The 16434-nt window shown below is 35.7% G+C and overlaps 1 protein-coding gene across 7 annotated transcripts in view; it reads right to left on the reverse strand.

Annotated features, from left to right (window-relative positions):
• Positions 1–16434, reverse strand: part of DMD (dystrophin) — a 1318095-nt gene that overhangs the window by 788291 nt on the left and 513370 nt on the right. For 6 of the 7 annotated variants that reach the window (XM_068155047.1, XM_068155048.1, XM_068155051.1 and 3 more), the window contains 2 exons: positions 14966–15147; positions 13905–14027 (listed from right to left, as the gene is read on the reverse strand). In XM_068155047.1, the coding sequence (XP_068011148.1) occupies positions 13905–14027; positions 14966–15147 (305 nt within the window). The remainder of the gene's footprint in view (positions 1–13904; positions 14028–14965; positions 15148–16434) is intronic. The other variant, XM_068155049.1, reaches the window with a different exon arrangement.

Here is a 16434-nt window from a genome sequence, read left to right on the forward strand (position 1 = left end):
ATTCCATTAGGTAGAGTTGGTACAAATTATGATTGAAAGAGATAAATCATTTACTGGCATTCATGAAAAAAATTTGCACCTTGGGATCCCAAGTGTATATGTTGGCTTAAATTCACTGGAAGCATCTGGGTTGGGAAAAAGTTTAAGACTGAAAGTTATGAGGATGGATAAGCTAATATTAAGAGCTAAGAGACAGAATACAGAATTAACCAGGCTGGAAAAGACCTTTGAGAACATCGAGTCCAACCTATCACCCAAACCAAATCTTCCTGCAATCTCAAATGATCACATGATTCCTTTGACACATATAGTCAAGTAAGTCAGTGGTTCCCAAAAAGGTTTTCTACTTGGCTTCCTTCCTTCAGCACACCAGTGCTTGGAAAAAATATCTGTGCAGGTTTTATGTTAGTAGTTGTTTGACCCATTTTCAGACAAAGTGTATCAAACATACTAGTTTTATTAACTCTCTAGGGAATTTTTTTAGTCTGTGTTTATTTAAAACTTTTAATTGTATTGACATTTTTGTTCCAACTATAGAATATATTTCTGATTGAAGTATTACAGATGACAAGATACAAATTACTTGCCTCTCTAACAAAGGCACTTCTTATAGAACCAGTTAAGAAACATTGCTCAAAACAGTAATGTAACTTGATGTGGCTGTGTAAATCAACTAACTGTGACTGAACAGGACTAGTTCTACTGAAAAATTACAAGAGAATTATGATTTCTCCCTCTTAAAAAGCCTAGTCTACCCATCATTCTTCAATCCTTCCCTTTTCTGAACCAAGAACAAGGCACATTCTAAGGGAACGTAAATTCCACGTACTGTTGTGTCACACAGTAGACTGTGAGGTCATTTGATTTCTACATAATACATAAATAAGAGGATTCTTCACATAAAGAAGGGTGAAATTTTCACAATAGAATAAATTACCAATGTTAAGTAATAACTTCACAGAACTCTCCCTAAGTAAATGGCAACAGAGTGCTGAAAGTATACCACAGATGCAGAAGCCTCAGATTTGTTCCCAGTGCTGCTACCAACAAGGTGAATAACTCCACATTAGCAAATTCAGCTCCCTTGACGAATGTCTGCTGTTTGTACTGTCACATATATATATAAAAGAAAGGCAAAAGCAATTTTATCCATTGATGATGATCAGTCCACCTTAAAATCTGAATTGTGACCATAGTATCATGCAGTAGCATGAAAAATATTCAAGATGGAATAGGCAACAGCAGCATGTATTTAATTTTAATTTAAAAAAAAAAATGTGAATTCAAATGCAATAAGGGCTTAGGTAACAGCAACTTTAAAGATGACTGTTTGAGGTCTCTTCCAACCTTGGGGATTCTGTGATTCTGTGTTCTGACACAGTCTTTTCAAATGTTCTATGTTTTTAGTTAAATTGTGTTCTAAAACTCACCATGAGAAAAGCCATTGAATTTCTAAACCAAAATAGGCAGAGAGAGGTTAATGATGTCTTAGCCAAACTAAATACAAATTGGTGATCCAAGCAAGTATATATTTCCTTAGCATGTTATATAGGAGACTGAAAAACAAACACAGAGCTTCTTCCTTTTCTTTCTGGCAACAAAGAGAGAAACAAACAAATGAAGAATCAGCTATAAAAGGTTAGTTTGCTAGAATACAACTAGATATGTCAAGATTAAAACTACAGAAGCGTAGGCCAAGAATAAAAAAGTTAAGCCAGAAAAAAACAACCCTGCTTTTGATTTTTATTTTTTTTTTTTAAATTTATTTTAGTATACTCTTCATTATGAATTCTACAGTCTTATGGTTCAAAAAACTACTAAAATTTATGGCTTCATCAGTCTGGAAGGAAAAGTAGCCCCCTCTTTGCAGCATCCTGTTTAGTTGTTGCTATTTCTTCCTTTTTTTTCTATTCTCTGTCTTCTACTACTGTGGTCAGTAAGATCAGTGTTATCCCAGGGCATTCTTTATCACGTCAGTCATTTGTCTGACCACCACATTCTCTCTTTTCACTGGGTTTATAAGAAACTGTTTCTCTCACTTGTACCAAAAAGGAGAATAACTGACAGTTCCCACCAGTTGTGCATGCATATATTTGTTTCTCCCTTCCACACTGCAATCACTAAACTTCAAATTTTCTTTGGTATTTCAGGTATTCAGATCTGTTATTCACTTCTGTTACTTATGCTACCAAGATAGCACTGCTTTTACTGCTATCACTTTACCTGAGGGCTAATCTTTGCCAGAGCAATATATCATATTTTTTCTCCATTTTTTTTCTTGTATGTTTGCAAATTATTTCTCAGGCCTGTCCCCAAACTCTTTAAAAAGTCATTCAGTGAGACTACTTTAAAAAATCTTTACTCTCTCACTCCAAATCATGCTCAAATAGCTAGCAAATAGCTTCTCTCACTCCAAATCATGTTCAATAGCTACCACGCTCATCTCTATAGTCCACACCACAACAGAAAAGGTATTGCAAGCTCTTTGCACAGGTAACTCTTGCTACACAATGAATTGTGTAGAATATGTTGCTACACAAAGAATTCAAAGTGCACCTGCATGGTCAGGACCAGGCAGCTATGGGCATGCTCTCCTCACATAAGAGAAGCACACCACCACCAGTCTGACTCTATGTGACAGATATTGGCTGCAATCTTTTTCAATTATTCTATGACATTGCACTATGGAGACTGGCTGGGCTATGTGGAATTCCCTTGGATGAAGGGATATCATTTCTCCCTAATGAGCCACTTAGCCTGCTCGCAGGCAGAAAATTCTCTAGACAGCTCAGTGCAGCATGTTCTAGAGTAACAGTAAAGACCTTGGAGCCAGATGAGCCAAATCTCAGAGATAAGCAAAAGAAAAACTGCCCCGAAACAAAAGAATAATTTTGTTCTGCTTAGTGAAACACAGAAAGCCACAGAAAGACTGAAATAGAGGGCAGAAGCAAGAATCAGCCTGCACAGCAACACAGCCAGACAGTGATAAATTTGAAGGAAGTGCATGGAAGAGGCAGAAATGTACAAATCAAGGCTGATTTGTATTTTTCCCATTTGCATTCATCACTGTAAGGGACTCTATTTCACAAGGCCTTACAGATAAGAGGGGACAAACAACTGGGTTCCCCGGAGGGCCTACCAGTGGGTAACATACTGATTTTAAAGTAGTTCTGTAAGGGAATATAATGCAAATTATGGAAAAACAATCTCATAGGCTATGTCAGGTTATTGCTGTAACATATCTTGTTTTACAGTTACAGAAGACAGTGATACATGAAAATGGAAGCTGCATCCAACTGCATGAGCTTAAAAACTGAAGTAAGAAAATCAAGTACACAGGGAACAATTGAATAGTATTAAACTTTCCATATTGCATATTATTTCAGTTCTCTATTTTTAGGCACACTAAATGTATTTCCAGTTGAGTTTACACACACACACAAAATCTGGACCCTGTGAGCCATGTATGTAATGGATACAGGAATTATTGATTATAGGCCATCAAAGTTAGCTATGAAAGCCTGATTTGCCTTACAGCCTGATTTTCAAAATAGCATTAACTTCTATGAAATTAGCATGTGATAATAGAATCATAGAATTGTTAGCATTGGAGCTCAAGGATCATCTAGTTCCAACCCCTCCGCCATGGGCAGGAACACTTCACACTAGATCAGGTTGCTCAGAGCCACATCCCACCTGGTCTTGAAAACCTCTAGGGATGGGGCTTTTATGACCTCCCTGGGCAACTTGTTACAGTGTCTCACCACCCTCATGACAAAGAATTGCTTCCTAACATCCAATCTGAATCTACCCATTTCTATTTCTTTTTCCATTCCCCCTAGTCCTATCACTACCTGACACCCTAAGAAGTCCCTCCCCAGCTTTCTTATAGGCCCCCTTAAGATACTGGAAGGCCACAATAAGGTCTCCTCAGAGCCTTCTCTTCTCCAGACTGACGCAATTAGCTCTTAAAAAGGTGAGGGCACTTTGGCAAAGCTTAAATAACAAATCTGGTCAACTGGAATGCTGTTGCTGAAGTTGTTCACAAAACAGAAATTTAGTGCAGAAGTCACACTGAAATAAACTAACTGGTTTAGGGAACGTGTATGTGATGAACCTAGAGGCCTCTGAAAATGCATAGATTCTTATGCCAGAATACTACTTTCCTTTAATATCTGCTCCCTCAGACCAAAATCCAAATTACCAAGCATACTGACACAGAGTTATGTCAGGAGCAAAAAGTCTTTCAGTATAAAGACTAGAAGATAAAATATCTGTCAACTACACAATTTCATTATGCTTTCTTTGCAGAATTATAACTATATAAATCTTAACTTAGTTGACCTGTATTTAGCATTGCATTTGGTTTTATTTTCTGTGAGTTTTAATGAGCAAAAGTAACTAAATAAGCATATTTTAACCCTAATCTATACTGTTTTCTAATGTGAGAAAATGAAGTTAAATTTTCAGCTTATTTTAATCACTACAGTCAGTTACCAGTCCTGCTATCATTTCTGACTACTAAGCCTTGATAATTCTTTCCAAGATCTTCATTACAGACCATCTAGTCTTCACAATAAGAATATTTAACTCCAAACCTCTTTTTATATATTCACACAGTACAATATCAAAATGCCTTCAAAAGCATCAATAGCAAGAGCAATTAACTATAAAGTGATACATCTATAATATGACTCTCTTTTCTTTTGAGAAATAAAGTCTCTGGGATAAGAGCCAATTAGTGGACATATTAATTAGTTTCTGTGAAGCTGAGGTTGAGGTCCTGGAGATGTCAGAGTATTGCACATTAGATGCTATTGTAGCTGGAAGGCATGATTAAAAAAGGTGGTTTTGCAAAGTCATCTCTAAATCTGAAATAGTCAGATTTGCTTGAATAGGCTGAATACCCCATTCATGGCTCTTATGTGGTTTATCCTTATTACATTTAAACTTTCCTTAAATGTATTTCAGCTTCTATTAAAGAGGCTCTCCTCCAACAAAAGGCACTTCAAAGAATATATTTTAAATTTCAAATTGAAAGCTAACCCAAAAGAAAAAAAGCTGCTGCAGAAGTGGTTCAAGTGATTTCATGTTGTGGTTTTTTTCTTTTCCAAATTCTGTAGCCTGACCACCTTGCTTGTAGCTACATGTTCTGAATAATAAATAAAAAGCTGGAAATGAGATAAAATGATAGCAAGTCATCTCATAATAGGTTCTTTTCCCCTCTTCTGAATGCAGAGCCGTAGGTTTATAAACTAGGTAATAATACAGAAAATATTACAAGGGTTTTCAATAGATAAGAGTAACAGAAATCATCATGAAGTGTTTCTGGAAAATTATAGAATAAGCTTCTCTAATTATGTACAAAGAAAAGCAACAGGCTTGGAAAACAAAAAAAACAACAAAAGAAAAAAACCAAACCAAACCCAAAACCAAACCAAAAGGGACAAAAATCCACTAAGAATCTGTAAGTATAAAGACACCAAATCCATCTCAGAGAATACATGAACTATGAAGCAGTGGGGTGTAAGCAAGCATTACACAGATGTTTCAATGCTTTTAATCAGTCAGGTGTAGGTCAAACTTTTTTGCAGCTATATGTGTTAGCATATGCTGTTTTGCAATTTTTGGCATGAAAAATTCTTCTGACCTAGAATTAAAACCTGTGATTACTATTTCAGGGATAATATGCATGGAGTTTTTATATATGTAGCATATGACATTATTTATTATTATTATTATGTAGCAGCTGACATTATTTCTTCTCTTGCAGATGTAAATCACACATCGTTGTTATTTTCACATGACAAAAACCAAAGGCAACTGAAAATAACTACATACAAATACATTCTAAACACCTTTATGCTCTCATACATTTATTTTTGCAGTTCATATTAAACAATAACTCTTAACTGAGGCATAATTGCTATAATGTAAAACATGTTTATTAAAAAAAAACTGTAACTGCAGTGAGGTCATTTGAGGTGATGTGATCCAAAATCACTTTCGAGTTCTGCTGAGAGGGAATTTGCAGAATTAAAATAATGACTAGGTTATAACCACTAATGAGGTAGGTGTGAAAGCATAGTTCAAGAACAGTGAGTTACAGGGTATTTTTACTAATCTGTTGTTCACTACAGAGACAATGTACAACTGATGAGTGGTTGAATAGCTGCTAAATTCTTTAACAGACACTAATAATACAAAAATCTTGACCTCAGAAAAGGTATTATGAGTGTACTATTTTGAAATTATGTGCTTCTTTACCTTTACTCTTTCTTCCTTTACATTTCTGTTTTAATCTTTCATTTTCCCCTTCCCAGCTGAGATCTAGCAAAGAGCAATTTCTTAATTGTGGAACTGTGGACTATATATATATATATATATGTATATATATATATTATATTTATTTCTCTCCTAGGACTAAATTAACTATTTCAGTTCTTCAAATGACTGCCAGAATATTGAAACAGAATCTTTATATAGTTTAAGCAAATAAGTTTGCCCTCATGTGGCAGAAAAGAACTGCAGATGCTTCATAGGTGTAATTTTACCCAGCAATGTTATACCTCCCTATATCATATAAAAATACATTCATATTTAATAAAATGTCCTAACACATGAGTATTAACTGTAGGTATTAAATCAAATATTCACTGCAGAAGCCATTGTACTCATTTACAGAATGAGAACAAAGCCAGAAACAAGGTTGAAGGGTGGAAAGAGAATTTAAAATTTGGAAAATTAGGAGGCTGAACATGAATGAATTGCTGAAACTTAGTTTAAAAGCCAACAATGCAGCAAAGCGTTACTTTGAGGCTGAATTTAAAAGTGACAGAAAAAGACTAAAGTAGCAAAACATGGCTCAGCATAATAGAGAAGGCATTTACATGGTGACACAGGAAAGACAGAAGAGCATTGTGATTACGAACGTGAGTAGGAATAAATAAGGTCAGAGAAATAATGAAGCTAATTTTTAAGACCACAGATACTGGAAACCAACTGTGTTCTGAAAAGGAACTGACAATTATAAGCAGATTAGAGAGTGGTTTTTTAAAGGTAATCATACTGAAAATTGCATAATGACATAAAGAGTCAGAAGTAAGATACAACCTATATTGTGCAGTGGAATAAATTTATTATTCCTCAAAATATTTGCAAATCTAATGCAGATAAGAAAACCTCTGCAATCATGTAGACATTGTTTTCACACTGCAATACCAATTAGTATAAATGCAGTGTTGTAGAATCTCTATTTCTTGATCCTACTGTCAAATTCAAACTCAACAAGTTACTCCTAGCAAACTATTACTGAGTACAGGAACACTGTGTTTCTCCTAATGTTTTCTGCAAACAGCAAACATTTCTGCTAGCTTATTTTCTGTGCATATAATTAGTATCAGCCTCTTTTTCTTTCTTTCTGTTGTTTTTTTAATTCTTTTAATGAAATGATGGTACTGTAAAATCATAAAACTGAAGAACTGCTATTTTCTGTTTAAAACCAAAATGAACCGTTCATAACTACTGGTTTATATTGGATTGTATTTCCTTTTCTTAAAGCCTAAGGCTTTAAAATTCACAAATTGCAATATCAACTGACAAAAAACAATTATTTATGAAATTGTTGTATGTAAACATATATTTTTTTGCATATATTATATATAGTTATATATATTATTATATATAAATCTAGCTGGCAGCTGGTCACAAGTGGTGCTCCTCGGGGCTCAGTGTTGGGACCACTTCTGTTTCACATCTTTATTGATGACCTTGATGAAGGCATAGAGTGTGTCACAGATGACACCAAGTTAGGTGGGAGTGTTGATCTGCACAAGAGTAGGGAAGCTCTGCAGGGGGACTAGGATGGATTGGATTGATGGGCCAATGTTAATAGGATGAACTTCAAAAAGGCCAAATGCCAGGTCCTGCATCTGGGTCTCAACAACCCCAAGCAATGCTACAGGCTTGGGGAACTGTAGCTGGAAAGCCGTCTGGCAGAAAGGGACCGGGGAGTTCTAACTGACAGTCAATGGAATATGAGCAAGCAGTGTGCCCAGGGAGGTGCCAATGGCTTTTATTACAAAATTCTGCTCTATTACTGCTTTTTAACTTTTATAGCAGTGCAACAAGAAAATACTTTAAGTTGAATTAGAAAGACCAAACCGAAAAAACTTAAAACAAACATTAAAAAAATCAAAACAAACAAAAAATCAAAACAAAAAGAACCAAAGCAAAACAAAAAAAACCCTCTTACTTCAGATAATCAAAACTAAATAGTTCATGTTGATATGATGTACCATTGCCAAAAGATCTTTGAACTTTTTCCCCAGGAAACTAAGCTGCATACAGTAACATCCCCCAAAAAAGTCTTCAAATATTTCAGTCAGCAGCACTGTTTTATCCAGCTAATCACAGCAGATGGACCACTAGTCCCACATGAATAAGCCCAAACCTCTCCTACCACATTAGTTCGCTCTTACAAGCTAACAGCATTAGGTCACCAATGCTATATCATTGGAGGCAAAGGACAGAAATGGAAAGGATACATTAAAGGTAACAAAAACACAAAGCCTGCAAAGCCCTCAAAATGCAGCCCTTACACATAAGAATCTCTATACTGCATCTCTGCTCTGAAATTGCTAAAGGTGTTTCATCATTCAGTTCACTGGGACTACTTGAGACAAATTCTAGCACATATTAAACAAAGCTCTTTTTTCCCTTAAAACAAACAAACAGCAAAAAACAACCAACCAAAGAGATAATATCTTTCAAAGCTATGCTCTTTTAAAGGTATTACTTCCTACTCCTCCCTTTAGCTCACTGATAACCTCAGGCTAACACAACCATACTAATGAAATAGCCTGGAATAATTTTAAACCTCAGAAAACTAGCAAGCTAAATTCTTTAATACCATAGGGTACATAGAAATGCCTCTGCTGTTTGGAATCAACATGGAAAATCTTCGGCTATCTTGCATTGTGCACTTGTACTTGAAGTCTGTACAAGCACACTAAGCCCACAAAGTACATAATGCAGTATCTTACAGAGAAAGCCTTCTACACAGGCATTACAATGCATAGTTTCTGCTGCTTCAAAATCACTGTGGGGAAGAAAGAAGCCAGCACACTTTAATGATCAGTAGAGATAAGCAATCTGGCCTTTACAAAGGTCACTGCTTCAGGTAAACATGCAGACCTGCCTGCTGTACAAATGTGAACTAACAAATACAAGACATTGCCTACAGATCCTCTAAGGATACAGTTGTTATAAATAGAAGGAAAAAATAAATGAAAATGTTTATCCAATTTCTCAAAGTGCAGTGATTTGGGGAAAAGGACAGAAGAAGCTTCCATTGATTCTTTAATGGAGTGGGCACTTTGTCCATTCACTTCTCAAAATCTAACATTTGCATTTAAAACAAAATTGTTTGCCATGCACCAAAAATATCACCAGTTTTGCCATGGAGCGTGCACCTGAGGGCACAAATGTTTTATGCACATAAATCCCAATTATTCTAACAGAGTAAAACATGAAGCTAATACCTTGAAGTAAGAGCTTACATTTCAAAAGCACAATTCATATCCTCTGCTCACTTTTAAAAGCTATCTAATCTAAAAACATTCCTCAGTTTTACATCAGCTAAATAAAAATCACACAAGGGCTGATGCAACATGGGATGAGAAGTTTGGTTAAATTATACAAAAGTGATGCAATTAATACTCACTGGAAGTAATACTAATTAGAAAGTGGAATACTTAGCGTTTGAATCATGGTCATAGACATTTAGCCAACACTTCAGGTAATTCCCTGAAAGCTATTATATGTTAAAACAAGTGTCTCCTCTGACATTCTGCAGAAAATCAGGCAAAGAAAGCTAAGATGAACCTACTGGGGTAAACAAATGTTTTCTTGGTGCTGAGGGCCAGAAAAAAACCATTAAGAAAAAGAAGAGTCTGGAGCAAACTTTCTCTCCTGTTCTTGAGCAAGTGAGCAAAACATTCTGCTGCTGCATCAGCATTGCAGTATTTCTTTGGGTTAGGTGTTTTGGTGTTTTGCTGTGGGGTTTCGTTTGTTTGATTTGGGGCCTTTTGTTTGTCTCAGGGTTTTGGGGGGAGTGGGTTAGCTTTTGTTTGTTTCTGGGGTGAGTTTTCATTTGGTTTGGTCTTTTTTTCTGGGGGTGGGTAATGATGATTTTCAGATGGATGAAGTTATTGCTGCTCTCTTATTTTACTAATGTCAACTGTAGACATACCAATCATTAAGAAAAATAGTGAAAAAGCTAAATTGTAAAACAAAATAATACTATCTAAAATTATGAACAAAAACTTTATCATACTATTGAGAAGCTCACATGATATAAAGAGACTGTAAACAATAATAATAAAAAAACTGTTTGGAATAATGTTATAATTTTATCCCCAAACACTTGAAATTGCTTTTTTGTGGTAAACTCTTCTGTTGATTCGAGAGGTTTTCTGAAAGATATGAGTTCATGTCTTCATTTTCTTTTTGCATTTGAAAGGTTTAGTCATGTGTAAGGAAAGAGTGTAAAGCAAGAATCCATCTTTCAAATCAGATCAAATATCAAAGGTGATACTCAAAGAAATTAGTAAAATAAGTTTCATATAGAGAGAGGAAATCCAAGGTCAGTGCACCTTTCAAAATCACTGAATGCATAAAACTAATTATGAAAATGTTTGACAGTCTACATGTTATTTGACTGTTTGCATTTAAAGAGAATCCATCATTCCCACTAAAGATTGACAGTATTAAGCTAAGAGGAAACCACAGTATCATCTGTGACAACAGCCTTAAAATTTTGAAATGTCCACTTGGGAGAAATATAGAAATTTTGGCCAAAATTTGTGCAAGAAAATATTAGGGCTTTCAGGTATACTTCTAAGTGATAGAGTAAGAATTCAGATAGGAAGGGTGAATTTAAAGACACATAGATTGTGAAGGCTAGTGAAGGTGGTGAAGGATCTAGTGAACATGTCTTATGAGGGGTGGCTGAGGGAATTAGGGCTGTTTAGCCTGGAGAAGAGGAGGCTGAGGGGACACCTTATTGCTCTTGACAGCTATATGAAAGGAGGTCGTTGTGAGATGCGTGTTGGTCTCTTCTCCCTAGTATCAACTGATGGAATGAGAAAAAATGGCTTGTCATTTGTACCAGGAGAGATTTAGGTTGGAGATTAGGAAAAATTTCTTCACTGAAAGAGAGGTCAGGTGTTGGAATAGGCTACTCAGGGAGGTGGTGGAGTCATCATCTTTGGGGATGTTCAAAAAATGTGTACACTTGGTAGTTTGGGACATAGTTTAATGGACATGGTGGTGCTACGTTGATGGCTGAACTTGATCTTAGAGGTCTTTTACAATCAAAATGATTCTATGATTGGGAAGTGTGAAGATGAGGAAACTGAATTGTGGCACAGAAGAACAGAAAAGCATAGAAAATAAAAGGAAAGGACTTTGGCAGATGAATTGTAAGAGGAAATATTACTCTTTCTTGCCAATATGGAATGTAGAGAATTTTAGCTCATTTCATTTTTACAGCTTCTGAAAACCAATATATATCTTGGTCAAATTTGCAGGATAACTTTCAAAATCTTTGGAAAGAGGTGTTTATATACACATATATATACATTTATATATTTTTTAAAATTTATTTTTATTCTGAGTTTCAGGTGACTCATACTTGGACTACAAATTCTATTGGACTATTGTTCCAAATGCAGAACTTCAAAAATATCACCCAGTCACACACTATGACATTTAAGATCAGCCTCAGCAGCTATAATGTCCAGGAAGAAACAGGTAAAAGGATGTTGATAGTTGCTATGTATCTTCTTTGGTATTGGTGGTGAAATTATAATATTCAAGTCCTCTAAAATGAAAGTTTGCAGACATCTGAAAAGAAAAACCTGACTCATATGTTCAACCAGAAGACCAAGACACTTAGTGAAAATCTTGCTTCTTAATGACAGCACTGAAGATACTGTTGAAACTGGCAGAGCAACGTAAATGAAATCAACTCAGATTTTTCTTTAATAACTAGATGGAAATGACAGACTGTTTCTTAAACTTTACAAAATCCTAGGGAAAAAGAAAATAAAACCAAATCTTGAGTCCCTTAGAGAAATAGGATTTACTGAAAATTCTACAGGCAATACCAATAATAGTATCAAAAAATCATAATATAGCTGGCAGAAAATTAGAAGGCTACTAAGAATTGAAAAGGAAATAATATTTGCCTTAGTTAGATAGGATTATTAAGGTACATCAGCTTCAAATGTATAGAGAAAAAATTATCTCTAATTTTCCAGGATTATCAATTTGTTTGAATATTTAGATGACATCTGTGCTTCAAGAAATACATGGATGGATCAAAAAAAAAAAAAATCATTAATACTGATTAAGAATTGCAAACATTGAATTGCTATATTAATTAATATTGGTACTATTTGCAATTCAATCTTGATTATAATGAGAGTGCCTGGCCATTATAATTTATGATTTTTAAGTGAAAGCATTTTATTTATTAGTAATAATATGTTCGTATTTTATTGTGGTTCTAGCATAACACAGCTCAGTTCCAGGTAAGTCTTGAAATTCTGCCAAATTGGTAGAACTATGGTATTATAATCATAGGTACTGCATAAGTGCAATAGACAAAGGTTCCACATCGGGAAAACAAGATCTGAAAACTGAAAAGCAAGACTAAATTATAGTATTATATTTTCTTAGTACATTTTAAGAACTATATAAATTACTTAAATTATATCATCTTGCACATTATGCTTCATGCTAGGGGTACTGGCAAAGTCCACAACCAATCACAATAAATGTAGCTCAAGGAAAAAAACATAACTATAACATGACTCTTCCTTCTTCTCAATAATCAGTATAGGATCTAAGTAGCACAAAACAATTATACTAGTTTTAAACACCTTGTTTAAAAGTGCTATTAATCATCACTGCAACATATTTAATGTTAGTATAATGTAGCAGGGCTCACAATTATGTGCACAGCATTTCTTTCCTGGAGTATTTAAGGGTAGTCATTATTCAGTAAAATACCTATCATTCGAAGAGCAAATTTGGAAACATGGTGTTAAATTGAAATGTAATTTTACAATAAATCTCTAGAGATTAGATGGAATTAAGTTTCCACGAGCTAACTCATACTGTACTGCCAAATACATACAGATCTCTTTTCCCCAGAGTAAAGAAAGGAAAGCACATTGCCTCATGCAATGTGACCTTTGGCTCTCACACTTGTCAAAAATAATAAAACTTCTGGCTACTGAAATGCTCATTATAAGGTTTGCTTGAAACAACTTTTATTAAACTACCACAGGTATTTAAAAGTCAACCAAATACAAAATCCTAATCTGAATGTTGGCGTGGTGCCTTTTGGGAAAAAAATCACCAGCTGTTCCAATCTAATAATCCAGGTCATACAAAGAATACTACATTTAATGTTTCCTCTTTCTTCTTTCTAACTACAGTAACCTTCTCAGAAATGCCATCACTTACTCTTTTCTTTAAGAGATATGAAGGTTAGGAAATGAAAGAGAAAATAACGGTTCTTGTTTTGCTGTAATCAAACCTGAAACAAAAATATAATAGATGCCAAATGCATAATATATGTACTATTAAAAAATAACTAAGGAATCAGTTTATAATTCTAAAGCTGTAGGTTTTGAATACTGTTCATGCCTAATAATCAAGCACAAAACAAATTAACATTGAAAAAAAAAAATCAACCACACAAAAGATGCTAAAAAATAACCTGGAAAAAATAGGTCAGCAAGATCGGGTAGGAGCAGAATGTGCAAAGTTTTTTCACTCCAAGCACAAGCTTAGTAAAGCAGCTTTTAAACCAAACACCAATACTGACAGACCTGTGGAGGAACCTGCCTCCTTTTTTGGTCAGGGGATGTGACATACACAGCTTGTGTATATGCATAACTTTTGAATCGTTGTTTAGGAGAAGGTGAAGGTCCCTGGGGTACACTGACTGTGATCTACAAAGAAGAAATTAGAGGCAGAAAGAAGAGACATATGGATAGGAGCATGGATTCTAGGAGTAATGTTTTTGAAAGTGAAGAAAAAGAAGTAGGAAGGTCATCATCAGTAATATTTTTTGAGGACTTTGTGATGGTGTTAAGGAAAGCTCTCATTTAATCTGACACCCTTTGCAAAAGCAATAAAACTATCAGGGTTCAATACTAGTAGAATACCAATGCAAACTGACAGATCTTTATAATTTACAAACAAAGGCTCAAAAACCAAGTGATCATCCTGAATAAACAGAACCAATACTGATCTGCAGAACCAATACTCTTAAAAGAGACTGAGCATCCCAAATGAAAGTTAGACTAAATTCAGACAAGTACACTAAAACCCACTAAATGCTTCAGCAGAGACTGTCTGATAATTTCAGTGAAAAACATACATTAGGTAGCAAGCATAGATTAATTCTAAATATTACATGAATTTTTTGAGAGACCAACTGTGAGCTGCAAACAAATGATCTTAATGTAAACAAAATGCTATAAAGTTAAAGACAAATCACAAAATGGAGAAATATCAACTGCTACTCTCTAAGAAAGCTAAACCTGTTTCTATCTGTCTATTTAAATGTAAAATCTCCCACAGTATCTCTGTCATTCCTTTGTGGTGCCCTTCCACAATTAAAGCACCCAGTGCTATAGAAAAATGGCAAAACATTTATTTGCTGAATAGTTACTTTTAAAATAGCCCAGTGCATGGTGAAAAGCAGTATGAAAGTACAGTCCATGCAGACAAGTACATCTGACTTGCCTATGATGAAGCAACTTCGCTCATTCTGACTGATTTTTTTTGCCTTCCACTGGCCATCAAATATGAAAATTATGAGGTAGGTAAGGGAAACAGCCACTTTAGAGCAGCAAGATGAAAGCAGTAAAGTGAAACAACTCACTTCCTGTGAAAAATGCTCCTGATGATGTACTTGTATATGCTCTTCTTTAGTGACCCTTGAATGTCGTGGCAACATCTCCACCTCCCTGATGGCTTCCATGGTGACTTGCTGGGGTAGAACTTGGAAGAGAGAGGTCACGTACATTAAGATGGACTTCTTATCTGGACAGGCAGTGGCAACATCTGGAAGGCAAATTAACACGCATCATTTTGGTTTTCACATTAGACACAAGCCAGACAGCTTCATGGAAAGTTGATAGACTAATGAGCATTCTTTTGTCCACTTGAGTTCTCTAGAGACTAATTAAAACCTTAAAATCAGTTCCAGAATGAGAGACTAAAGTTGCATACCAATGAGAAGGAGCCAAAGTTTACAAAGGCAACATGAACATTCTGTCTATATTTCTTTAGTCAAAATGCACACAGTATACAGTGCGACACTGTGATCCTCAGTAAGCAGGACTAGACATAAGAAAAGGTCTGTTTTCTTGTGCTGTATGAATACTACAGTTAAAAATGTATAAGGACAAGCTCATTTTCACAGTCATGCCTTATGGTGCTTGTCCTGGTTTAAGTCTACTCAGCTCCAACAAAGCAGCCATGCAGACGCTTGCCACTCCTACCTCCCTTTGGTGGGTTGAAGAGGAGAAAATATGAAAAAAAACCCTCAAAGGAGTTGAGACAAAGGACAAAGAAGGTTTGCACACCAGTTATGGTCACAAGCAAAAGACAGACTCAGAAGAAACAATTGATTTAATTTAAACACCACAATGACCATTATTTACCAACTGAATCCAAGTAGGGCAGTGATAAATAGAACCAGATCTTAAACACACTTGTTCCTCATCCCTCCCTTCTTCTCAGGCTCAGCTATGCTTTGGATTTCTCTACCTTCTCCCCTACCAGCAGGGCAGGAGAGCAGGGAATAGGAATTGCAGTCTGTCAATCTTCAATTTGCCACTCCTTCCTCCTCAGGTGCAAAACTCCTCACAGTTCTTTCCTGCTGTGATGTGATGCTCCTCCCATAGGAGACAGTCCTCCATAACCTTCTCCAAATAAGTGTGAATTCTTCACAGCTTGGGATCCTCCCTATGACAGATCACTCCAGCAGAGTCTTGCATCAGAGTCACACCCTTGCTCAGAAGCAGCCTCTTGCTCCAATGTGGGATCCTCCATGGGCTACAAACAGGATTCTACCCCACTGCTGATCTTTAACTGCTGCAAGGGCTCAGCCACCCATCTCAGAGGCCAAATGGGAATTTCTGCTCCGGTTTGCCACTCTCTCTCCTTCCTCATTGACCTTGATGGTAGCATGATTGCTTCTACTGCCCAACTCCTCTTCAAAGTATAAGAATCTCCAAAACCAAAGGAACACACTCAACAGGTTTTGCCTCTCAAATATCACAGAGATGTTGATTGCCTTGGGCTTGACCAGAACTGGGTCAAGTTTGGAGCCAGGGTAGCTTCTCA

This window comes from Melanerpes formicivorus, unplaced genomic scaffold (assembly GCF_026170545.1).
Source record: "Melanerpes formicivorus ecotype bairdi unplaced genomic scaffold, bMelFor1.0.p_v2 SCAF_30, whole genome shotgun sequence".
Lineage (NCBI taxonomy): Eukaryota > Metazoa > Chordata > Aves > Piciformes > Picidae > Melanerpes > Melanerpes formicivorus.